The sequence below is a fragment of the Pleurodeles waltl genome, chromosome 11 (genome assembly GCF_031143425.1).
Source record: "Pleurodeles waltl isolate 20211129_DDA chromosome 11, aPleWal1.hap1.20221129, whole genome shotgun sequence".
Lineage (NCBI taxonomy): Eukaryota > Metazoa > Chordata > Amphibia > Caudata > Salamandridae > Pleurodeles > Pleurodeles waltl.
In genome coordinates this window covers 689,692,003-689,717,767 of record NC_090450.1, presented here as the reverse complement: position 1 = coordinate 689,717,767, position 25,765 = coordinate 689,692,003, and the positions used below count along the sequence as shown (strand labels likewise).

Below are 25,765 nucleotides of genomic sequence, written 5' to 3'. Positions count from 1 at the left end.
ACACCCTCTTTGTGCCTCCTCCCAAGGGGAGGGGGTCACAATCCTAACCCTATTGGGGGAATCCTCCATCTGCAAGATGGAGGATTTCTAAAAGTTAGAGTCACCTCAGCTCAGGACACCTTAGGGGCTGTCCTGACTGGCCAGTGACTCCTCCTTGTTATTCTCATTATTTTCTCCGGCCTTGCCGCCAAAAGTGGGGGCCGGGCCGGAGGGGGCGGGCAACTCCACTAGCTGGAGTGTCCTGCGGTGCTGTGACAAAGGGGTGAGCCTTTGAGGCTCACCGCCAGGTGTTACAGCTCCTCCCTGGGGGAGGTGTTAGCATCTCCACCCAGTGCAGGCTTTGTTACTGGCCTCAGAGTGACAAAGGCACTCTCCCCATGGGGCCAGCAACATGTCTCTAGTGTGGCAGGCTGCTGGAACTAGTCAGCCTACACAGATAGTCGGTTAAGTTTCAGGGGGCACCTCTAAGGTGCCCTCTGTGGTGTATTTTACAATAAAATGTACACTGGCATCAGTGTGCATTTATTGTGCTGAGAAGTTTGATACCAAACTTCCCAGGTTTCAGTATAGCCATTATGGTGCTGTGGAGTTCGTGTTTGACAGACTCCCAGACCATATACTCTTATGGCTACCCTGCACTTACAATGTCTAAGGTTTTGTTTAGACACTGTAGGGGTACCATGCTCATGCACTGGTACCCTCACCTATGGTATAGTGCACCCTGCCTTAGGGCTGTAAGGCCTGCTAGAGGGGTGTCTTACCTATACTGCATAGGCAGTGAGAGGCTGGCATGGCACCCTGAGGGGAGTGCCATGTCGACTTACTCGTTTTGTCCTCACTAGCACACACAAGCTGGCAAGCAGTGTGTCTGTGCTGAGTGAGGTCTCCAGGGTGGCATGAGACATGCTGCAGCCCTTAGAGACCTTCCTTGGCATCAGGGCCCTTGGTACTAGAAGTACCAGTTACAAGGGACTTATCTGGATGCCAGGGTCTGCCAATTGTGGATACAAAAGTACAGGTTAGGGAAAGAACACTGGTGCTGGGGCCTGGTTAGCAGGCCTCAGCACACTTTCAATTGTAAACATAGCATCAGCAAAGGCAAAAAGTCAGGGGGCAACCATGCCAAGGAGGCATTTCCTTACAATATTAAAGTCAAAGAAAAAACGAACTTTAAAAGAGCAAGTATCTACAAATGTCAAGGTTATAAACAAAGGCCAAGTTTAAAGGAGAAACAAACTGTTAAATAAGCATTTACAATTCAATGGTAATAAACCAAAATAGAGTTTAAAAGAGAAACGAACTTAAATAAACAAGCATTTACAACTACAAGTTATCAACAAATGTCGAAGTAAGAAAGGAGAAACGAACTTTAACAAGCATTTACAAATACAAGTATTGACAGAAGTCACAATAAGACAGGAGAAATTAAAAAACATAAGCTGATTTGAAGAACGCATTATCACCAACTATATGGAAAATGTCACTTACCCAGTGTACATCTGTTCGTGGCATTAGTCGCTGCAGATTCACATGCTGTGCACATCCCGCCATCTGGTGTTGGGCTCGGAGTGTTACAAGTTGTTTTTCTTCAAAGAAGTCTTTTCGAGTCACGAGACCGGGGGACTCCTCCCATTTCGACTCCATTGCGCATGGGCGTCGACTCCATCTTAGATTGTTTTCCCCGCAGAGGGTGAGGTAGGAGTTGTGTATGCTAGTAATAGTGCCCATGCAATGGAGTGAATGCGTATGTACATAATGAAGTTTCAAGTAATATGTTTACAAATGTACAAATGTTTAAGATCTACTTCTAAACGGCTACAGGCTCCCGGGGAGGCGGGTGGGCGCATGTGAATCTGCAGTGACTAATGCCACGAACAGATGTACACTGGGTAAGTGACATTTTCCGTTCAATGGCATGTGTAGCTGCAGATACACATGTTGTGCATAGACTAATAAGCAGTTATCTCCCCAAAAAGCGGTGGTTCAGCCTGTAGGAGTCGAAGTAGTTTGAATGAAAATGTCACTTACCCAGTGTACATCTGTTCGTGGCATTAGTCGCTGCAGATTCACATGTTTCGCACAGTCCGCTGCCTGGTGTTGGGCTCGGAGTATTACAAGTTGTTTTTCTTCGAAGAAGTCTTTTTGGTCACGGGACCGAAGGACTCCTCCCTCTTCGGCTCCATTGCGCATGGGCGTCGACTCCATCTTAGATTGTTTTCCCCGCAGAGGGTGAGGATGGAGTTGTTTGCTATAAATAGTGCCCATGCAATGGAGTGAAAACGTATGTACATAAAAAGTTTATAATAATTATTTACAAATGTACAAATGTTTAAGATTTAAGATCTACTTCTAAACGGCTACAGGCTTCCCGGGGAGGCGGGAGGGCACATGTGAATCTGCAGCGACTAATGCCACGAACAGATGTACACTGGGTAAGTGACATTTTCAGTTCGATGGCATATGTTGCTGCAGATACACATGTTTCGCATAGACTATAAAGCAGTTACCTCCCCTAAAAGCGGTGGTTTAGCCTGTAGGAGTTGAATTAGTTTGGAATAATGTTCTTAGTACAGCTTGGCCCACTGTAGCTTGTTGTGCATTTAGTACGTCTACACAGTAGTGTTTAGTAAATGTATGAGGCGTAGACCAGGTTGCAGCCTTACATATTTCGCTCATAGGAATGTTTCCTAGAAAGGCCATTGTAGCACCTTTCTTTCTGGTTGAGTGTGCCTTTGGTGTAATAGGCAGTTCTCTTTTGGCTTTAAGATAGCATGTTTGAATACATCTGACTATCCATCTAGCAATGCCTTGTTTAGAGATTGGATTTCCTATGTGTGGTTTTTGAAAAGCTATGAACAGTTGTTTTGTTTTCCTGATTAGCTTTGTTCTGTCAATGTAGTACATTAGTGCTCTTTTGATGTCTAATGTATGTAGTGCCCTTTCAGCCACGGAATCTGGTTGTGGGAAGAACACTGGCAATTCTACTGTTTGATTTAAATGGAATGGTGAGATTACTTTTGGTAGAAATTTTGGATTTGTTCTTAGAACTATTTTATTTTTGTGTATTTGAATAAATGGTTCTTGTATGGTAAATGCCTGTATTTCACTTACTCTTCTGAGGGATGTGATTGCAATGAGAAATGCGACTTTCCAGGTTAGATATTGCATTTCACAGGAATGCATGGGTTCGAAAGGTGGACCCATGAGTCTTGTTAAGACGATGTTAAGGTTCCATGAAGGAACTGGTGGTGTTCTTGGTGGTATAATTCTTTTTAGCCCTTCCATGAATGCTTTAATAACTGGTATTCTAAATAGAGACGATGAATGAGTAGTTTGTAGGTAAGCAGATATTGCTGCGAGGTGTATTTTTATAGATGAAAAGGCGAGATTCGCTTTTTGCAAATGTAGTAAGTATCCCACTATGTCCTTTGTAGAGGCATGCAATGGTTGGATTTGATTGGTATGGCAGTAGCAAACAAATCTTTTCCACTTAGATGCATAGCAGTGTCTAGTGGAAGCTTTTCTAGCTTGTTTTATGACCTCCATACATTCTTGTGTGAGGTCCAAGTGTCCGAATTCTAGGATTTCAGGAGCCAAATTGCCAGATTCAATGATGCTGGGTTTGGATGCCTGATCTGTTGTTTGTGTTGTGTTAACAGATCTGGTCTGTTGGGTAGTTTGACATGCGGAACTAGTGAAAGGTCTAGTAGAGTTGTATACCAAGGTTGTCTTGCCCATGTGGGTGCTATCAGTATGAGTTTGAGTTGGTTTTGACTCAACTTGTTTACTAGATATGGAAGGAGAGGGAGAGGGGGAAAAGCGTATGCAAATATCCCTGACCAACTCATCCATAGAGCATTGGCTTGCGATTCGCGGTGTGGGTACCTGGATGCGAAGTTTTGGCATTTTGCGTTTTCTTTTGTTGCGAACAAATCTATCTGGGGTGTTCCCCAAATTTGAAAGTACTTGTTCAGAACTTGGGGGTGAATTTCCCATTCGTGGACTTGTTGGTGGTCTCGCGAAAGGTTGTCTGCTAGTTGGTTTTGGATCCCTGGAATAAATTGTGCTATTAGGCGAATGTTGTTGTGAATCGCCCACTGCCATATTTTTTGTGTTAGGAGACACAATTGTGTTGAGTGTGTTCCTCCTTGTTTGTTTAAATAATACATTGTTGTCATGTTGTCTGTTTTGACAAGAATGTATTTGTGTGTTATTATGGGTTGAAAGGCTTTTAACACTAGAAATACTGCTAACAGTTCTAGGTAATTGATATGAAATTTTGTTTGGTGTACATCCCATTGTCCTTGAATGCTGTGGTGATTGAGGTGTGCTCCCCACCCTGTCATGGAAGCGTCTGTTATAACGTATTGAGGCACTGGGTCCTGAAATGTCCGCCCTTTGTTTAAATTGTTGCTGTTCCACCATAGAAGCGAGAGGTATGTTTGGCGGTCTACCAACACCAGATTTTGAAGTTGACCCTGTGCCTGTGACCATTGTGATGCTAGGCACTGTTGTAAGGGTCGCATGTGTAGTCTTGCGTTTGGGACAATGGCTATGCATAATGACATCATGCCTAGAAGTTTTAGCACAAATTTTGCTTGTACCTTTTGGTTTGGAAACATAGCACTTATGACCTTGTGGAATGCTTGCACTCTTTGTGGACTTGGAGTGGCAATTCCTTTTGATGTGTTGATGGTTGCCCCTAGATATTGTTGTGTCTGACACGGTTCGAGGTGTGACTTTGTATAGTTGATGGAGAAACCCAGTTTGTGAAGGGTTTGTATGACATATGGTGTCGTTTGTGCACTTTTTTACTGTGTTGGTCTTGATTAGCCAATCGTTTAGGTAAGGAAACACATGTATCTGTTGTCTCCTGATATGTGCTGCTACTACTGCTAGACATTTTGTGAATACTCTTGGTGCAGTTGTTATTCCGAATGGCAACACTTTGAATTGGTAATGTATTCCTTTGAATACGAACCTTAGGTACTTTCTGTGAGAAGGGTGTATCGGTATATGAAAGTACGCATCTTTTAGGTCTAATGTGGTCATGTAATCTTGCTGTTTGAGCAGTGGAATGATGTCTTGTAGTGTGACCATGTGAAAGTGGTCCGATATGATGTGGGTATTTAGTGTCCGGAGATCTAATATTGGTCTTAATGTTTTGTCTTTTTTTTGGAATTAGAAAGTACAGGGAGTAAACTCCTGTGTTTTTTTGTTGTACTGGTACTAACTATTGCATCCTTTTGCAGTAGTGCTTGAACTTCTAGTCCTAAAAGTTCTAAATGTTGTGGTGACATTTTGCGTGTTTTTGGAGGGATGTTTGGTGGGAATTTGTGGAATTCTATGCAATAGCCATGTTGGATTATTGCTAATATCCAATTGTCTGTTGTAATCTGCTGCCAAGATTGGTAGAATTGGCTTAGTCTTCCCCCCACTGGTGTTGAGTGAAGGGGTTGTGTGACTTGAAAGTCACTGTTTAGGTGGAGGTGTTTTTGGAGTCTGGAATCTTCCCCTACTCCTTGGGAATTGACCCCCTCTATATCCCCTGAAACCTCCCCTTTGGAATGAACCCTGATATGGTGTGGTTCTTGTTTGTTGGCTGGTGGTGTCTGTGGGTTGGCCACGAAACCCCCCTCTAAATGGAGTTTTTCTAAGAGCCTCTGCTCTGCGGGGAGTAGAGTGCGCCCATGGCTTTGGCCGTGTCTGTGTCCTTTTTAAGTTTTTCAATGGCTGTGTCCACTTCAGGGCCAAAAAGTTGTTTCTCGTTGAAGGGCATATTAAGGACAGCCTGCTGGATTTCAGGTTTGAAGCCTGAAGTGCGGAGCCAAGCGTGTCTCCTTATGGTGACAGCAGTGTTGACTGTTCTTGCTGTAGTATCGGCTGCGTCCATTGAAGAGCGGATTGGATTGTTTGAGATCGTTTGTCCCTCTTCAACTATTTGCTGCGCCCTTTTTTGGTATTCCTGGGGAAGATGGTCTATGAGAAGTTGCATCTCATCCCAGTGTGCGCGGTCATATCGGGCCAGCAGCGCTTGAGAATTTGCGATGCGCCACTGGTTGGCTGCCTGTGATGCTACTCTTTTTCCTGCCGCATCAAATTTTCTGCTTTCTTTGTCCGGAGGTGGGGCGTCGCCAGATGTATGGGAATTTGCTCTTTTGCGAGCTGCCCCTACTACTACGGAGTCAGGTGGTAACTGCGAAGTAATAAACACTGGGTCTGTGGGTGGTGGTTTGTATTTCTTATCCACCCTTGGGGTGATGGCTCTTGATTTTACGGGCTCTTCAAAAATTTGTTTTGCGTGCCGTAACATCCCTGGTAGCATTGGGAGACATTGATATTGGCTATGTGTAGCCGAGAGGGTGTTAAATAAAAAATCATCCTCTATAGGATCGGAATGCAGTTGGACATTGTGGAATTCTGCTGCCCTAGCTACCAGTTGCGAGTATGAGGTACTGTCCTCTGGCGGTGACGGCTTTGTGGGGTATGAATCGGGATCATTGTCCGGCACTGGGGTGTCATATAGGTCCCAAGCGTCTTGATCCTGATTATCTTGACTTATGGTAGTTTGCGCTGGTGAGTGCATTTGTGGCGGTGTTTGTGCCGGCGATGCCTGTTGTGGTGGAGAGGGCGGAGGCGTGACTTTTTTTAACCACTTTGGCTTGTGGTTGTGCGTCATCCTTGAGAAGTCCGATCCTTCTTTTTCTCATTATTGGGGGAAGGGTTGATATCTTCCCTGTGTCTTGCTGGATGTACAGTCTCTTTTGTGTGTAGTCTGATTCTACACTTTGGAGCTCTTGTCCAAATCTGTGCATCTGACCACTTATTCCTTGTTCCTCTGTGTAGGATGGAGGTGTGGAACTTTTCGGCGCCGAGAGAGAATCTTTTTTCGGCTTCGGCACCGACAGAATTTTTGTGGCTTTCGGCAGTGTGTCTCGGTGCCGATGTTTTTCGGTGCCGGCGTCTTGTTTTTGCCTCTCGGAGCCGCTATCTCCGCTCCGAGGTTGCTCCATGGCAGTCCCTCGACCGGAGTCGGGTGTCTTCGCTATGGGCGTGCCCTTTTTCGGCGCCTTCGACGGGTCGCCGGTTTTATGGGTCGAGCCATGGCCTGTTGGCAGTGGCGTCCCCTGGGCTTTTGTCTTCTCGATGGTTTTAATTTTCGACCTCTTACTCACTGTTTGTTGCTGTTGTTCGACGTCGGAGTCTCCGGATTCTGATTCCGGAACCGAGAATGTTTCCTCTTCGTCGTCGAAACGTTGTTTTGTCGGCGTGGACGCCATTTGTAGACGCCTGGCTCTTCGGTCCCGGAGTGTTTTTCTGGACCGGAAGGCTCGACAGGCCTCACAGGTATCCTCCTTGTGCTCGGGGGACAAGCACAAGTTACAGACCAAGTGCTGATCTGTATAAGGATACTTACTGTGACATTTTGGGCAGAAACGAAACGGGGTCCGTTCCATCGGCTTCGATGTCGCACGCGGTCGGGCCGACCAGGCCCCGATGGGGGATCGAAGCTACCCCAAAGTCTTCCGATGATCGGTGTCGATGTACCTAACTATCCCGATACCGAACGGAACAATACCGATGCTTTCTTCCGAGATTCTGACTAACTTTCCGAACCGAAACACGGAGCGAAAAGGAATACGTCCGAACCCGACAGCGGAAAAAAACAATCTAAGATGGAGTCGACGCCCATGCGCAATGGAGCCGAAGAGGGAGGAGTCCTTCGGTCCCGTGACCAAAAAGACTTCTTCGAAGAAAAACAACTTGTAATACTCCGAGCCCAACACCAGGCAGCGGACTGTGCGAAACATGTGTATCTGCAGCAACATATGCCATCGAACATAATGTTCTTAGTACAGCTTGACCTACTGTTGCCTGTTGTGCAGTTAACACATCTACACAGTAGTGCTTGGTAAATGTATGAAGCGTAGACCATGTTGCTGCCTTACATATTTCGTTCATTGGAATATTTCCCAGAAAGGCCATGGTAGCACCTTTCTTTCTGGTGGAGTGTGCCTTTGGTGTAATAGGCAGTTCTCTTTTAGCTTTAAGATAGCAGGTTTGAATGCACTTAACTATCCATCTAGCAATGCCTTGTTTTGAAATAGGATTTCCTGTATGAGGTTTTTGAAAGGCGATAAATAGTTGTTTTGTCTTTCGAATTAGTTTTGTTCTGTCAATGTACTACATTAGTGCTCTTTTGATGTCTAATGTATGTAGTGCTCTTTCAGCTACAGAATCTGGCTGTGGGAAGAACACTGGTAATTCTACCGTTTGATTCAAGTGGAACGGTGAGATTACTTTTGGTAAAAATTTAGCATTGGTCCGTAGAACAACTTTATTTTTGTGTATTTGAATAAATGGTTCTTGAATGGTAAATGCTTGAATCTCACTCACTCTTCTTAGAGATGTGATGGCAATTAAAAATGCAACTTTCCACGTTAAATATTGCATTTCACAAGAGTGCATGGGCTCAAAAGGTGGACCCATGAGTCGTGTTAAGACAATGTTGAGGTTCCATGAAGGAACTGGTGGTGTTCTTGGTGGTATAATTCTCTTTAGGCCTTCCATAAACGCTTTTATGACTGGTATCCTAAATAATGAAGTTGAGTGCGTAATTTGCAGGTAAGCTGAAATTGCCGTAAGATCTATTTTAATGGAAGAGAAAGCTAGTTTAGATTTCTGCAAATGTAGTAAGTATCCTACTATCTCTTTTGCAGATGCGTGTAAAGGTTGAATTTGATTATTATGGCAGTAATAAACAAATCTTTTCCACTTATTTGCATAACAGTGTCTAGTGGTAGGTTTTCTAGCCTGTTTTATGACCTCCATACATTCCTATGTGAGGTCTAAGTGCCCGAATTCTAGGATTTCAGGAGCCAAATTGCTAGATTCAGCGATGCTGGATTTGGATGTCTGATCTGTTTGTGTTGTGTTAACAGATCTGGTCTGTTTGGGAGTTTGATATGAGGTACTACTGAAAGGTCTAGTAGTGTTGTGTACCAAGGTTGCCTTGCCCATGTTGGTGCTATTAGTAGGAGTTTGAGTTTGTTTTGACTCAACTTGTTTACTAGATATGGAAGAAGTGGGAGAGGGGGAAAAGCGTATGCAAATATCCCTGACCAGTTCATCCATAGTGCATTGCCCTGAGACTGATGTTGTGGGTACCTGGATGCGAAGTTTTGGCATTTTGAGTTTTCTTTTGTTGCAAATAGATCTATTTGTGGCGTTCCCCACATTTTGAAGTAAGTGTTCAGTATTTGGGGGTGAATTTCCCATTCGTGGATCTGTTGGTGATCCCGAGAGAGATGGTCTGCTAACTGATTCTGAATCCCTGGAATAAATTGTGCTATTAGGCGAATGTGGTTGTGAATTGCCCAATGCCATATTTTTTGTGTTAGGAGACACAACTGTGTCGAGTGTGTTCCTCCCTGTTTGTTTAGGTAATACATTGTTGTCATGTTGTCTGTTTTGACAAGAGTGTATTTGTGGGTTAATATGGGTTGAAATGCTTTCAGAGCTAAAAAACACCGCTAACAGTTCTAAGTGGTTTATATGAAACTGTTTTTGCTGAATGTTCCATTGTCCTTGGATGCTGTGCTGATTGAGGTGTGCTCCCCAGCCTCTCATGGATGCATCTGTTATTACACATTGTGGCACTGGGTCTTGAAAAGGCAGCCCTTGGTTTAAATTTGTACTGTTCCACCATTGAAGCGAGATGTATGTTTGGCGGTCTATCAACACCAGATCTAGAAGTTGACCCTGTGCTTGTGACCACTGTGATGCTAGGCACTGTTGTAAGGGCCGCATGTGCAACTTTGCGTTTGGGACAATGGCTATGCATGAGGACATCATGCCTAGGAGTTTCATTACTAATTTGACCTGTATCTTCTGGTTTGGATACATGGCTTGTATTACATTTTGGAATGTTTGGACTCTTTGTGGACTTGGAGTGGCAATCCCTTTTACTGTTGATTGTTGCTCCTAGGTATTGCTGTGTTTGACACGGCAGAAGGTGTGACTTTGAGTAATTGATTGAGAAACCTAGTTTGTGTAGGGTTTCTATGATGTAATTTGTGTGTCGTGAACACTGTTTTTGCGTGTTAGTTTTGATTAACCAATCGTCTAGGTACTGGAACACATGTATTTGCTGCCTTCTGATATGTGCAGCTACTACTGCTAGACATTTTGTAAAAACTCTTGGCGCAGTTGTTATTCCGAATGGCAACACTTTGAATTGGTAATGTATCCCTTGGAATACAAACCTTAGTTACTTTCTGTGTGAAGGATGTATTGGTATATGGAAATATGCATCCTTTAGATCCAGTGTTGTCATGTAGTCTTGTTGTTTGAGCAGTGGGATTACTTCTTGTAATGTACCCATGTGAAAGTGGTCTGATTTGATGTATGTATTTAATATTCTGAGATCTAGTATAGGTCAGAGTTTTGTCTTTTTTGGGTATTAAAAAGTACAGTGAGTAAACTCCTGTGTTTAGTTCTTGTTTTGGTACTAATTCTATTGCCTCTTTTTGGAGCAATGCTTTAACTTCTAATCCTATAAGATTTATATGTTGTTTCGACAGTGTGTGTTTTCGGTGGGTCTGTTGGAGGGAATTCTCGAAATTCTATGCAATAACCATACTGGATAATTGCTAGTACCCAAGTGTAAGGAAATGCCTCCTTGGCATGGTTGCCCCCTGACTTTTTGCCTTTGCTGATGCTATGTTTACAATTGAAAGTGTGCTGAGGCCTGCTAACCAGGCCCCAGCACCAGTGTTCTTTCCCTAACCTGTACTTTTGTATCCACAATTGGCAGACCCTGGCATCCAGATAAGTCCCTTGTAACTGGTACTTCTAGTACCAAGGGCCCTGATGCCAAGGAAGGTCTCTAAGGGCTGCAGCATGTCTTATGCCACCCTGGAGACCTCTCACTCAGCACAGACACACTGCTTACCAGCTTGTGTGTGCTAGTGAGGACAAAACGAGTAAGTCGACATGGCACTCCCCTCAGGGTGCCATGCCAGCCTCTCACTGCCTATGCAGTATAGGTAAGACACCCCTCTAGCAGGCCTTACAGCCCTAAGGCAGGGTGCACTATACCATAGGTGAGGGTACCAGTGCATGAGCATGGTACCCCTACAGTGTCTAAACAAAACCTTAGACATTGTAAGTGCAGGGTAGCCATAAGAGTATATGGTCTGGGAGTCTGTCAAACACGAACTCCACAGCACCATAATGGCTACACTGAAAACTGGGAAGTTTGGTATCAAACTTCTCAGCACAATAAATGCACACTGATGCCAGTGTACATTTTATTGTAAAATACACCACAGAGGGCACCTTAGAGGTGCCCCCTGAAACTTAACCGACTATCTGTGTAGGCTGACTAGTTTTAGCAGCCTACCACAAACCGAGACATGTTGCTGGCCCCATGGGGAGAGTGCCTTTGTCACTCTGAGGCCAGTAACAAAGCCTGCACTGGGTGGAGATGCTAACACCTCCCCCAGGCAGGAATTGTCACACCTGGCGGTGAGCCTCAAAGGCTCACCTCCTTTGTGCCAACCCAGCAGGACACTCCAGCTAGTGGAGTTGCCCGCCCCCTCCGGCCAGGCCCCACTTTTGGCGGCAAGGCCGGAGAAAATAATGAGAATAACAAGGAGGAGTCACTGGCCAGTCAGGACAGCCCCTAAGGTGTCCTGAGCTGAGGTGACTAACTTTTAGAAATCCTCCATCTTGCAGATGGAGGATTCCCCCAATAGGGTTAGGATTGTGACCCCCTCCCCTTGGGAGGAGGCACAAAGAGGGTGTACCCACCCTCAGGGCTAGTAGCCATTGGCTACTAACCCCCCAGACCTAAACACGCCCTTAAGTTTAGTATTTAAGGGCTACCCTGAACCCTAGAAAATTAGATTCCTGCAACAAGAAGAAGGACTGCCCAGCTGAAAACCCCTGCAGCGGAAGACCAGAAGACGACAACTGCCTTGGCTCCAGAAACTCACCGGCCTGTCTCCTGCCTTCCAAAGATCCTGCTCCAGCGACGCCTTCCGAAGGGACCAGCGACCTCGACATCCTCTGAGGACTGCCCCTGCTTCGAAAAGACAAGAAACTCCCGAGGACAGCGGACCTGCTCCAAGAAAAGCTGCAACTTTGTTTCCAGCAACTTTAAAGATCCCTGCAAGCTCCCCGCAAGAAGCGTGAGACTTGCAACACTGCACCCGGCGACCCCGACTCGGCTGGTGGCGATCCAACACCTCAGGAGGGACCCCAGGACTACTCTAAGACTGTGAGTACAAAAACCTGTCCCCCCTGAGCCCCCACAGCGCCGCCTGCAGAGGGAATCCCGAGGCTTCCCCTGACCGCGACTCTTTGAACCTAAAGTCCCGACGCCTGGGAGAGACCCTGCACCCGCAGCCCCCAGGACCTGAAGGACCGGACTTTCACTGGAGAAGTGACCCCCAGGAGTCCCTCTCCCTTGCCCAAGTGGAGGTTTCCCCGAGGAATTCCCCCCTTGCCTGCCTGCAGCGCTGAAGAGATCCCGAGATCTCTCAGACTAACATTGCGAACCCGACGCCTGTTCCTACACTGCACCCGGCCGCCCCCGCGCCGCTGAGGGTGAAATTTCTGTGTGGACTTGTGTCCCCCCCGGTGCCCTACAAAACCCCCCTGGTCTGCCCTCCGAAGACGCGGGTACTTACCTGCAAGCAGACCGGAACCGGGGCACCCCCTTCTCTCCATTCTAGCCTATGTGTTTTGGGCACCACTTTGAACTCTGCACCTGACCGGCCCTGAGCTGCTGGTGTGGTGACTTTGGGGTTGCTCTGAACCCCCAACGGTGGGCTATCTTGGACCAAGAACTGAACCCTGTAAGTGTCTTACTTACCTGGTAAAACTAACAAATACTTACCTCCCCTAGGAACTGTGAAAATTGCACTAAGTGTCCACTTTTAAAACAGCTATTTGTCAATAACTTGAAAAGTATACATGCAATTTTGATGATTTGAAGTTCCTAAAGTACTTACCTGCAATACCTTTCGAATGAGCTATTACATGTAGAATTTGAACCTGTGGTTCTTAAAATAAACTAAGAAAATATATTTTTCTATATAAAAACCTATTGGCTGGATTTGTCTCTGAGTGTGTGTACCTCATTTATTGTCTATGTGTATGTACAACAAATGCTTAACACTACTCCTTGGATAAGCCTACTGCTCGACCACACTACCACAAAATAGAGCATTAGTATTATCTATTTTTACCACTATTTTACCTCTAAGGGGAACCCTTGGACTCTGTGCATGCTATTCCTTACTTTGAAATAGCACATACAGAGCCAACTTCCTACACCAAGTATCTGTTATCTCCTCCCAATGTTTGTAAAATTGGCTTAATCTTCCCCCCACAGGTGTTGTGATGGGTGACTTGTGAGTCACTGCTTATTTTGAGGACTTTTGGGGCTTTGGAATTTTCCTCTACCTCTTTGGAACTGTCCCCCTCTATATTGCCCCCGAAAACTTCCCCGCTGATATTGGCTTTGGTAAGTGGGCCTTGTTTGTGATGTTGTGGTTTCTGTAGGTTGTCCTCGAAACCCTCCCCTAAAAGGTGTTTTGCGAAAGGTGCCTCTGCTCTGCGGGGAGTAGAGTGCGCCCATGGCTTTTGCCGTATCAGTGTCTTTCTTGAGTTTCTCAATAGCAGTGTCGACTTCCGGCCCAAACAACTGCTGTTCATTAAATGGCATATTTAGCACGGCTTGTTGAATTTCTGGCTTGAAACCTGACGTGCGGAGCCATGCGTGCCTTCTTATTGTTATTGCAGTATTTACTGTCCTTGCAGCCATATCTGCTGCATCCATTGAAGACCGTATCTGATTATTAGAGATACTTTGTCCTTCTTCCACCACTTGTTGTGCTCTTTTTTGGAACTCCTTGGGTAAGTGTTCTATCAAATGTTGCATCTCATCCCAGTGCGCTGTCATATCTTGCCAAAAGTGCTTGTGAATTGGCAATGCGCCATTGGTTTGCTGCTTGTGCTGCAACCCTTTTGCCCACAGCATCAAATTTGCGACTCTTTGGAGGTGGTGCATCTCCCGAGGTATGAGAGTTTGCTCTCTTACGAGCTGCCCCGACAACTACTGAGTCTGGAGTTAACTGCGTTGTAATATAAACAGGATCTGTTGGCGGTGGCTTGTATTTTTTCTCCACTCTTGGAGTTATGGCTCGGCCTTTAACAGGATCTTGAAAGATTTGTTTTGAATGTTTTAGCATTCCTGGGAGCATAGGTAGTCTTTGGTACTGGCTATGAGTGGAGGTTAGCGTGTTACACAAGAAGTCATCCTCAATTGGTTCTGAATGCAAGGTGACGTTATGGAAAGCAGCTGCCCTTGCGATCACCTGTGTGTAAGATGTACTGTCCTCAGGAGGGGACGGCCTGGTAGGGTACGAGTCTGGGCTGTTGTCCGATACTGGAGCATCGTAAAGGTCCCATGCATCGGGATCATCTTGACTCATGGCAGTATGAGTCGGGGAGTGCATCAGTGGAGGAGTTGCTACTGGTGATGTGTGCACTGATGGTGGTGGAGATGGTGGTGGAGAAGGTGGTGGAGTTGTTTTCTTTGCCACCTTTGCCTGTGGCTCCTTGTCCTTTTCGTGAAAGGCAAGTTTTCTTTTTATCTTAATTGGAGGAAGAGTGGTTATCTTCCCTGTGTCTTGATGAATGTGAAGACTCCTTTGAGTATAGTCTGGCTCTACAGCTTGAAGTTCCTCTCCAAATCTATCTTTTTTCATTTGGGAGGCCAATCCTTGTTCCTCTGTATAGGAACCTGTTTTCGGCTCCGAGGCTGGATGTTTCGGAACTGAAACTTTTTCAGAGGTCTTTTTAGGCTCCGAAGAACCCTTTGTAATTTTCAGCGTGGTGGTGTCTCGATGCCGAATTTGTTCGGTGCCGCTGGGACGGTGCCGAAATTTCTCAGAGCCGATGTCTCGGGTCCGAGATTGCTGTGTGGCGGTATCTCGACCGGAGTCGGATGACTTCGACACCAGCGTGCCCTTTTTCGGTGCCTTGGCTCGGTCACCGCTTGTTTGGGTTAAGCCATGGCCTGTTGGCGGTGGCGTCCCCTGGGCTTTTGTTGACTTCTCGTGAGTCTTATGTTTCGACGTCTTACTCACGGTTTTCGGCGTTTCTTCGGCCTCGAGCTCTTCCGAATCAGACTCTTGGATAGAGAAAGTTTCCTCTTCTTCCTCGAAACGCTCTTGTTCTGTCGGCGTCGACGCCATCTGCAGTCTTCTGGCTCTTCGGTCTCTTAATGTCTTTCTGGACTGAAACGCTCGACAGGCCTCGCAAGTATCTTCCTTGTGCTCTGGGGACAATCACAAGTTACAGACCAGATGCTGATCCGTATACGGATACTTGTTATGGCATTTTGGACAGAAGTGGAATGGGGTCCGTTCCATCAGCCTTGAATTCACACGTGGCCGGGCAGACCAGGCCCCGACGGGGGAATCGAAAAAACCCCGAAGGGCCACCGGAACTCTTCTAAATTTGGTGTCGATCTGTTGTAACTAACCCGATACCGAACGCAAACAATACCGACGTTTTTTTCCGAGATTCTAACTAACTTTCCGACCCGAAACGCGGAGCGAAAAGGAACACGTCCGAACCCGATGGTGGAAAAAAAACAATCTAAGATGGAGTCGACGCCCATGCGCAATGGAGTCAAAATGGGAGGAGTCCCTCGGTCTCGTGACTCGAAAAGACTTCTTTGAAGAAAAACAACTTGTAACACTCCGAGCCCAACACCAGATGGCGGGATGTGCACAGCATGTGTATCTGCAGCTACACATGCCATCGAACATATATATATAGCAACATAAAACCAATCTCTAACAAAGGTTGAGAAGTTCTTCCAGAATCAGTAATAAGCATTTTTTTAAGAAGAGCTATCATTTATAGAGAGAAGCAAGGCTACAGAGAACTCAGGGTGAGTGAAGAAATGATAGAATTAAAGAGAATTAAGTGTTGAGTAGAAAGTGAAAAACTGATGTTGTATGTCCCTAGTAATTGCGACTGTGGCTCTTGCAGGTGCTGTATCCAATCTTAGATGTGAAGAGGCAGACGGAGTACTGGCGTTCATCTCTGTGGCAGTCTCTCTACCATCCCATTCCCCTTTCCCCGTCCGGGGTACTCAGCACGAAGGATTAATATTCGTTGTGAGTAGCTCGGGTCGGGACTGAGGAGTTATCTTCTGCGGAAATCGAATTGAAGTATCCTGACAGAAGGGATATGGATCCATAGTGACAGCCCTCACAGAACTCACCTTCAAGAAAATGCCCAAGAAGGTAAACTGGACTGTAGAATGCCAACAGGCCTTTGACACCCTGAAACAAGCAATGTGCACAGCACCAGTTCTAAAAGCTCCAGATTACTCCAAGCAGTTCATTGTGCAGACAGATGCCTCTGAACATGTGTAGGAAGTTGGCTCTGTATGTGCTATTTCAAAGTAAGGAATAGCATGCACAGAGTCCAAGGGTTCCCCTTAGAGGTAAAATAGTGGTAAAAAGAGATAATACTAATGCTCTATTTCGTGATAGTGTGGTCGAGCAGTAGGCTTATCCAAGGAGTAGTGTTAAGCATTTGTTGTACATACACATAGGCAATAAATGAGGTACACACACTGTAGGAAGTTGGCTCTGTATGTGCTATTTGAAAGTAAGGAATAGCATGCACAGAGTCCAAGGGTTCCCCTTAGAGGTAAAATAGTGGTAAAAATAAATAATACTAATGCTCTATTTTGTGGTAGTGTGGTCGAGCAGTAGGCTTATCCAAGGAGTAGTGTTAAGCATTTGTTGTACATACACATAGACAATAAATGAGGTACACACACTCAGAGACAAATCCAGCCAATAGGTTTTGTATAGAAAAATATATTTTCTTAGTTTATTTTAAGAACCACAGGTTCAAATTTAACATGTAATATCTTGTTTGAAAGGTATTGCAGGTAAGTACATTAGGAACTTTGAATCATTTCAATTGCATGTATACTTTTCAAGTTATTCACAAATAGCTATTTTAAAAGTGGACACTTAGTGCAATTTTCACAGTTCCTGGGGGAGGTAAGTTTTTGTTAGTTTTACCAGGTAAGTAAGACACTTACAGGGTTCAGTTCTTGGTCCAAGGTAGCCCACCGTTGGGGGTTCAGAGCAACCCCAAAGTTACCACACCAGCAGCTCAGGTGCAGAGTTCAAAGTGGTGCCCAAAACGCATAGGCTAGAATGGAGAGAAGGGGGTGCCCCGGTTCCGGTCTGCTTGCAGGTAAGTAACCGCGTCTTCGGAGGGCAGACCAGGGGGGTTTTGTAGGGCACCGGGAGGGACACAAGCCCACACAGAAATTTCACCCTCAGCAGCGCGGGGGCGGCCGGGTGCAGTGTAGAAACAAGCGTCGGGTTCGCAATGTTAGTCTATGAGAGATCAACGGATCTCTTCAGCGCTGCAGGCAGGCAAGGGGGGGCTTCCTCGGGGAAACCTCCACTTGGGCAAGGGAGAGGGACTCCTGGGGGTCACTTCTGCAGTGAAAGTCCGGTCCTTCAGGTCCTGGGGGCTGCGGGTGCAGGGTCTTTTCCAGGCGTCGGGACTTAGGTTTCAGAGAGTCGCGGTCAGGGGAAGCCTCGGGATTCCCTCTGCAGGCGGCGCTGTGGGGGCTCAGGGGGGACAGGTTTTGGTACTCACAGTCGTAGAGTAGTCCGGGGGTCCTCCCTGAGGTGTTGGTTCTCCACCAGCCGAGTCGGGGTCGCCGGGTGCAGTGTTGCAAGTCTCACGCTTCTTGCGGGGAGTTGCAGGGTTCTTTAAAGCTGCTTCTTGAAACAAAGTTGCAGTCTTTTTGGAGCAGGTCCGCTGTCCTCGGGAGTTTCTTGTCGTCGTCGAAGCAGGGCAGTCCTCAGAGGATTCAGAGGTCGCTGGTCCCTTTGGAAGGCGTCGCTGGAGCAGAGTTCTTTGGAAGGCAGGAGACAGGCCGGTGAGTTTCTGGAGCCAAGGCAGTTGTTGTCTTCTGGTCTTCCTCTGCAGGGGTTTTCAGCTAGGCAGTCCTTCTTGTTGTTGCAGGAATCTAATTTTCTAGGGTTCAGGGTAGCCCTTAAATACTAAATTTAAGGGCGTGTTTAGGTCTGGGGGGTTAGTAGCCAATGGCTACTAGCCCTGAGGGTGGGTACACCCTCTGTGCCTCCTCCCAAGGGGAGGGGGTCACAATCCTAACCCTATTGGGGGAATCCTCCATCTGCAAGATGGAGGATTTCTAAAAGTTAGAGTCACCTCAGCTCAGGACACCTTAGGGGCTGTCCTGACTGGCCAGTGACTCCTCCTTGTTATTCTCATTATTTTCTCCGGCCTTGCCGCCAAAAGTGGGGGCCGGGCCGGAGGGGGCGGGCAACTCCACTAGCTGGAGTGTCCTGCCTTTGCTGATGCTATGTTTACAATTGAAAGTGTGCTGAGGCCTGCTAACCAGGCCCCAGCACCAGTGTTCTTTCCCTAACCTGTACTTTTGTATCCACAATTGGCAGACCCTGGCATCCAGATAAGTCCCTTGTAACTGGTACCTCTGGTACCAAGGGCCCTGATGCCAGGGAAGGTCTCTAAGGGCTGCAGCATGTATTATGCCACCCTAGAGACCCCTCACCCAGCACAGACACACTGCTTACCAGCTTGTGTGTGCTAGTGAGAACAAAATGAGTAAGTCGACATGGCACTCCCCTCAGGGTGCCATGCCAGCCTCTCACTGCCTATGCAGTATAGGTAAGACACCCCTCTAGCAGGCCTTACAGCCCTAAGGCAGGGTGCACTATACCATAGGTGAGGGTACCAGTGCATGAGCACTGTGCCCCTACAGTGTCTAAGCAAAACCTTAGACATTGTAAGTGCAGGGTAGCCATAAGAGTATATGGTCTGGGAGTCTGTCAAACACGAACTCCACAGCACCATAATGGCTACACTGAAAACTGGGAAGTTTGGTATCAAACTTCTCAGCACAATAAACGCACACTGATGCCAGTGTACATTTTATTGTAAAATACACCACAGAGGGCACCTTAGAGGTGCCCCCTGAAACTTAACCGACTATCTGTGTAGGCTGACTGGTTCCAGCAGCCTGCCACACTAGAGACATGTTGCTGGCCCCATGGGGAGAGTGCCTTTGTCACTCTGAGGCCAGTAACAAAGCCTGCACTGGGTGGAGAGGCTAACACCTCCCCCAGGCAGGAGCTGTAACACCTGGCGGTGAGCCTCAAAGGCTCACCCCTTTGTCACAGCACCGCAGGGCACTCCAGCTTAGTGGAGTTGCCCGCCCCCCTCCGGCCACGGCCCCCACTTTGGGCGGCAAGGCTGGAGGAAACAAAGAAAGCAACAAGGAGTCACCACTGACCAGTCAGGACAGCCCCTAAGGTGTCCTGAGCTGAAGTGACTAACTTTTAGAAATCCTCCATCTTGCAGATGGAGGATTCCCCCAATAGGATTAGGGATGTGCCCCCCTCCCCTTGGGAGGAGGCACAAAGAGGGTGTACCCACCCTCAGGGCTAGTAGCCATTGGCTACTAACCCCCCAGACCTAAACACGCCCTTAAATTTAGTATTTAAGGGCTCTCCCTGAACCTAGAAACTAGATTCCTGCAACAACCAGAAGAAGGACTGCCTAGCTGAAAACCCCTGCAGAGGAAGACCAGAAGACAACAACTGCCTTGGCTCCAGAAACTCACCGGCCTGTCTCCTGCCTTCCAAAGAACTCTGCTCCAGCGACGCCTTCCAAAGGGACCAGCGACCTCTGAATCCTCTGAGGACTGCCCTGCTTCGACGACAAGAAAATCCCGAGGACAGCGGACCTGCTCCAAAAAGACTGCAACTTTATCCAAAGGAGCAGCTTTAAAGAACCCTGCAATCTCCCCGCAAGAAGCGTGAGACTTGCAATACTGCACCCGGCGACCCCGACTCGGCTGGTGGAGAACCAACACCTCAGGGAGGACCCCCGGACTACTCTACGACTGTGAGTACCAAAACCTGTCCCCCCTGAGCCCCCACAGCGCCGCCTGCAGAGGGAATCCCGAGGCTTCCCCTGACCGCGACTCTCTGAAACCTAAGTCCCGACGCCTGGAAAAGACCCTGCACCCGCAGCCCCCAGGACCTGAAGGACCGGACTTTCACTGCAGAAGTGACCCCCAGGAGTCCCTCTCCCTTGCCCAAGTGGAGGTTTCCCCGAGGAAGCCCCCCCCTTGCCTGCCTGCAGCGCTGAAGAGATCCCTTGATCTCTCATTGACTTCCATTGCGAACCCGACGCTTGTTCTAACACTGCACCCAGCCGCCCCCGCGCCGCAGAGGGTGAAATTTCTGTGTGGGCTTGTGTCCCCCCCGGTGCCCTACAAAACCCCCCTGGTCTGCCCTCCGAAGACACGGGTACTTACCTGCTGGCAGACTGGAACCGGGGCACCCCCTTCTCTCCATTGAAGCCTATGCGTTTTGGGCACCACTTTGAACTCTGCACCTGACCGGCCCTGAGCTGCTGGTGTGGTAACTTTGGGGTTGCTCTGAACCCCCAACGGTGGGCTACCTTGGACCAAGAACTGAACCCTGTAAGTGTCTTACTTACCTGGTAAAACTAACAAAAACTTACCTCCCCCAGGAACTGTGAAAATTGCACTGTGTCCACTTTTGAAATAGCTATTTGTGAATAACTTGAAAAGTATACATGCAATTGAAATGATTCAAAGTTCCTAATGTACTTACCTGCAATACCTTTCAAACAAGATATTACATGTTAAATTTGAACCTGTGGTTCTTAAAATAAACTAAGAAAATATATTTTTCTATAACAAAACCTATTGGCTGGATTTGTCTCTGAGTGTGTGTACCTCATTTAGTGTCTATGTGTATGTACAACAAATGCTTAACACTACTCCTTGGATAAGCCTACTGCTCGACCACACTACCACAAAATAGAGCATTAGTATTATCTCTTTTTACCACTATTTTACCTCTAAGGGGAACCCTTGGACTCTGTGCATGCTATTCCTTACTTTGAAATAGCACATACAGAGCCAACTTCCTACAGGGTGGCACTAATGTTTCCATGAGGAAGCATGAACCCTCTTCTTCCTCTAGCTGCACCCCCATAAGTGTCTGCAGCCCTTCTTACTAGGGTGTTGTACATGGCTAAGTCGTCTGGCGGGGATGGTCTTGATGGGTAATTAGCTACACCCTCCTCCGGTGAGTTGGCATCAAGATCCTGCCACGTGTTTGAGATAGCTGGATTCGTTGAAACTTTAAATGTACTCGACTCTGTTGTACCCCTCGAAGAATTTCTCCTGGTCCTCCTTGTGCGGCTCTGGGGTTGCTGTGCCTCCAGGGCCATTCCCTCCTCCTCTGCAGCCAGGGTTTTGCCAGGATGCTGAACTTTAAGGAATCGTCAAATTCCTTCTACCTCTGGAGGGTGCAGACATCTCTGCCTCATGTTCTCTTTTTCCTTTTGAGGCCCTGTGCCCATAGGTCTACCTCATCAAACGTCAAAGCCTTCCACTTTGGAGTCGAGGGTTCCAGCACCATGGCTTTGTCCCTTGCATCAGCTCGGGGTCTTTCGCAACACCTTGTGTCCTTGGGTATCCTTTGTTCGGAACCCGCTCGACTCCATTTGTCTTTGCTGACCTGTCACCGTTGTTTTCGGCACAGAGGCTGCATTTGTTGTCTTTTCAGAGGGCTTAAGGTCTAAGCCTTTCAGCAGCCTTACCTTCTTCCTTTCAGCATCCTTCAACCCCTTCTTTTACAGCTGGACCCTGTCTGCTTGAGTCCCATGCATCTTGATGTCGGACTCTCCCCCTCTTGCTGTTTGTCTCCTCCATGTTGTCGCTCGAGAGGCCTAGGTGTCGGAGTGATTCCTGTTTTTAGACATGGTGTGGTTTTCTAGTCTTTGCCTCAGTTGTGCCTTTCGTCTTTGGAACAAATTCGAAGCAGGCCTCACAGACTTCGTCTCTATGGTCTTCGGGCAGGCATAGGTTGCAGACCTCGTGGGAGTCCCTTTTCATGAACTTGTGTGGGCACTTCAGTTAAAACAAAGGGGGTATTATCCCTGGCCCTTACTTGCCCACTCTGCCCTCATTTTCAGTGAGTGGTGGATCCGATCCCCTCCTTGGACTGTTCTGAGTAGTTTACTTGCTTCTCTGCCCTGTCCTTTTACAGCACGTGCTTGGATCCCCAGCAGCTCCCCACCCCCCTTTGTGGAATGCACACCATGAGGAGGAATCCCACCACCTGAGATATGAGACTTTTTCGGAGAAAAAGAACATGCAAACATCCTATCCCAACACCAGATAGCAGGAGAGTGCTACACATGTGTAGCTACAGCCACACATGCTACAAAAAAATGTCCATGACCTTAAACCTAAGGCACAGTCCGAGGGAATCTGTGATCCTTCCATCACTGCAAAGTCTCATCAGCGACAGATGGTGTCCCAATGGCTGAGATTTGTGGTGCAGTAACATTGGCATATTTCCATACTTTAAACAATCATTACTGTTTGGCTTCAGAAGTGAGGATGTATAGCCATTCTGCACATAAAGCACTTCAGGATTTCCTCACCTTCAGGTCTTCTGCTCCTTCAAACCCATCCCTTGAGAGGGATCACTGCTGTGGAATCTCTTCAACCAGTAAGGCATCTTAGGTAAAAGTAGCCATCAGATAAGGACAAGTTTGTTACCAGAGATAAGAAACCTTCTGGTGGCTAGTACCTACAAATTCCACAGTTATTTCATCCAGCTTCCTGTTCTGTGGTCACAGGCCACATTACAAAGGTTCCAATTTAACCTGTTGTACTGCCTCAAACTGTCATTTTCCTGTCTCAGCCCATAAGGGCAGAGAAAAAATTACCAGGGAACGGATGGCTGTGCATCAGGGTGGACATTATCTGGCGCCAGTAATGACAACATGGTGTTGACTAGTGCAGACGATGAGCTAGTGCTTGCTGCCGGCATGGCAGACCAATAAAAAGGTTTCCTGATCCAGACTGGTAAAAGGAGATATTGAACAGGTGAGGAATCTGGAGGAAGACCGATATCCACTAGAAATACCATTACTAAAGGTAAGTACCCCTTTTCAGCATCAAGATGTCCAATGGGGTGCATGTGCGCTTTAGAAACTAACATGTTACATTATTCTTGTAGCCCACTCTATATTGCTGAATGACCAAAATTCTCAATGTATTAAAATGTGATCTGTTGTGTTACTTTTGTAATAGAACAGCATACTGCTATCATAGGACCATGCAAGCAGTTAAGCAATGCATTAAAGAGTGGGTACCAGAAAGTCTTTGTGTGCAGTGGGTATGTTCTTCATAACAATTCTCAAAAGTTCTGTCGTCATCACCACAGTATGCAGAAACGAATGAGTGACCCTTGCAGTCACCATTTATGAATTGCAATGCAGCATAAAACAGACCATGTTTAAAACCAGAAGTGCAGGTAAGCAACCATGCCCAAATGTTAATGCACAGGTATATCTGCTGAATTCGTAATGCATTTTAATTCTGCTTTGGCTATTTTTACCTGTTGAACTGGATTCAGCATATCTGGTGTTTCTTTGCCCCAATAGCACTTCACAACATGCCCTTCTATGGTGGTGCCATTGACTGATACAATGGCGTGTGCAGCACTTTCATGGGAGTTGAACCTGGGCAAAAACAAATCAACGAAGTAAACCACTGATCGTGCGTTAATTGTCATGGTCCCCACCCCCTCAAAATATGAATCAAGAATATAGTTATAGCTATTTAAAATAAGATTGAGAAAAGCATGCACAATATCTCAAAATGAGAAAGGACAACGAGAGGAAAAGTTTAAAAAAAAAAAAAAAAAAAAAAAAAAGTCACTCTGTGGCTAGTAAAGCCTGCACTGGGTGGAGATGCTTATCACCTCCCCCTTGCAGGAGCGATCACCTGGCGGTGAGCCTCAAAGGCTCATCCCCTTTGTTACAGCACCACAGGGCATTCCAGCTAGTGGAGTTGCCCGCCCCCTCCGGTCACTGCCCCACTTTTGGCGGCAAGGCCGGAGGAGATAATGAGAAAAACAAGGAGGAGTCACTGGCCAGTCAGGACAGCCCCTAAGGCAACCTGAGCTGAAGTGACTGACTTTTAGGAATCCTCCATCTTACAGATGGAGGATCCCCCCCCAATAGGGATAGGAATGTGACCCCCTCCCCTTGGGAGGAGGCACAAAGAGGGTGTAGCCACCCTCAGGGCTAGAAGCCATTGGCTACTGCCCTCCCTGACCTAAACACACCCCTAAATTCTGTATTTAGGGGCTCCCCTGAACCTAGGAACTCAGATTCCTGCAACCTAAGAAGAGGACTGCTGAGCTGAAAAACCCTGCAGAGAAGACAGACACCAACTGCTTTGGCCCCAGCTCTACCGGCCTGTCTCCCCCCCCATTCTGAAGAAACAGCTCCAGCGACGCTTTCCCCAGGACCAGCGACCTCTGAATCCTCAGAGGACTGCCCTGCTCTAGAAGGAACAAGAAACTCCTGAGAACAGCGGCCCTGTTCAACCAAGACTGCAACTTTGTTTCCAAAGGAGCAACTTTAAAACAACTGCGTTTCCCGCCAGAAGCGTGAGACTTGCAACTCTGCACCCGACGCCCCCGGCTCGACTTGTGGAGAAACAACACTTCAGGGAGGACTCCCCGGCGACTCAGAGACTGTGAGTAACCAAAGTTGTCCCCCCTGAGCCCCCACAGCGACGCCTGCAGAGGGAATCCCGAGGCTCCCCCTGACCGCGACTGCCTGACTCTCAGATCCCGACGCCTGGAAAAGACCCTGCACCCACAGCCCCCAGGACCTGAAGGATCGGAACTCCAGTGCAGGAGTGACCCCCAGGAGGCCCTCTCCCTTGCCCAGGTGGTGGCTACCCCGAGGAGCCCCCCCCACCTTGCCTGCATCGCTGAAGAGACCCCTTGGTCTCCCATTGATTTACATTGAAAACCAGACGTGTGTTTGCACACTGCACCCAGCCGCCCCGTGCCACTGAGGGTGTACTTTTTGAGCTGACTTGTGTGCCCCTCCCCTCCCCAGTGCCCTACAAAACCCGCCTGGTCTGCCCTCCGAAGACACGGGTACTTACCTGCTGGCAGACTGGAACCGGGGCACCCCCTTTTTCATTGAAGCCTATGCGTTTTGCGCAGCTCTTTGAACTCTGCACCTGACCGGCCCTGAGCTGCTGGTGTGGTAAGTTTGTGGTTGCTCTGAACCCCCAACGGTGGGCTACCTTGGACCCAAACTTGAACCCCGTAGGTGGTTTACTTACCTGTAAAAACTAACACTTACCTCCCCCAGGAACTGTTGAAAATAGCACTAAGTGTCTAGTTTTAAAATAGCTATATGTCATTTATGTGAAAACTGTATATGCTATTTTGCTAATTCTAGGTTCTAAAGTACCTACCTGAAATACCTTTCATTTGAAGTATTACTTGTAAATCTTGAACCTGTGGTTCTTAAACTAAGAAATGAAAATGTCACTTACCCAGTGTACATCTGTTCGTGGCATCAGTCGCTGAGATTCACATGGTCTGCATAGCTCGCCATCTGGTGTTGGGTCGGAGTGTTACAAGTTGTTTTTCTTCGAAGAAGTGTTTTCGAGTCATTGGACCGAGTGACTCCTTCTGTGCTCATTGCGCATGGGCGTCGACTCCATCTTCGATTGTTTTCCCCGCAGAGGGTGAGGTAGGAGTTGTACTATAGTAATAGTGCCCACGCAATG

The 25,765-nt window shown here is 47.3% G+C and overlaps 1 protein-coding gene across 2 annotated transcripts in view; it reads right to left on the bottom strand.

Moving 5' to 3' along the window:
- Window positions 1-25,765, bottom strand: part of TIA1 (TIA1 cytotoxic granule associated RNA binding protein) — a 309,231-nt gene that overhangs the window by 133,525 nt on the left and 149,941 nt on the right. For both annotated transcript variants that reach the window (XM_069214209.1, XM_069214210.1), the window contains exon 11: window positions 23,562-23,685. In XM_069214209.1, coding sequence (XP_069070310.1) covers window positions 23,562-23,685 — 124 coding nt within the window. The remainder of the gene's footprint in view (window positions 1-23,561; window positions 23,686-25,765) is intronic.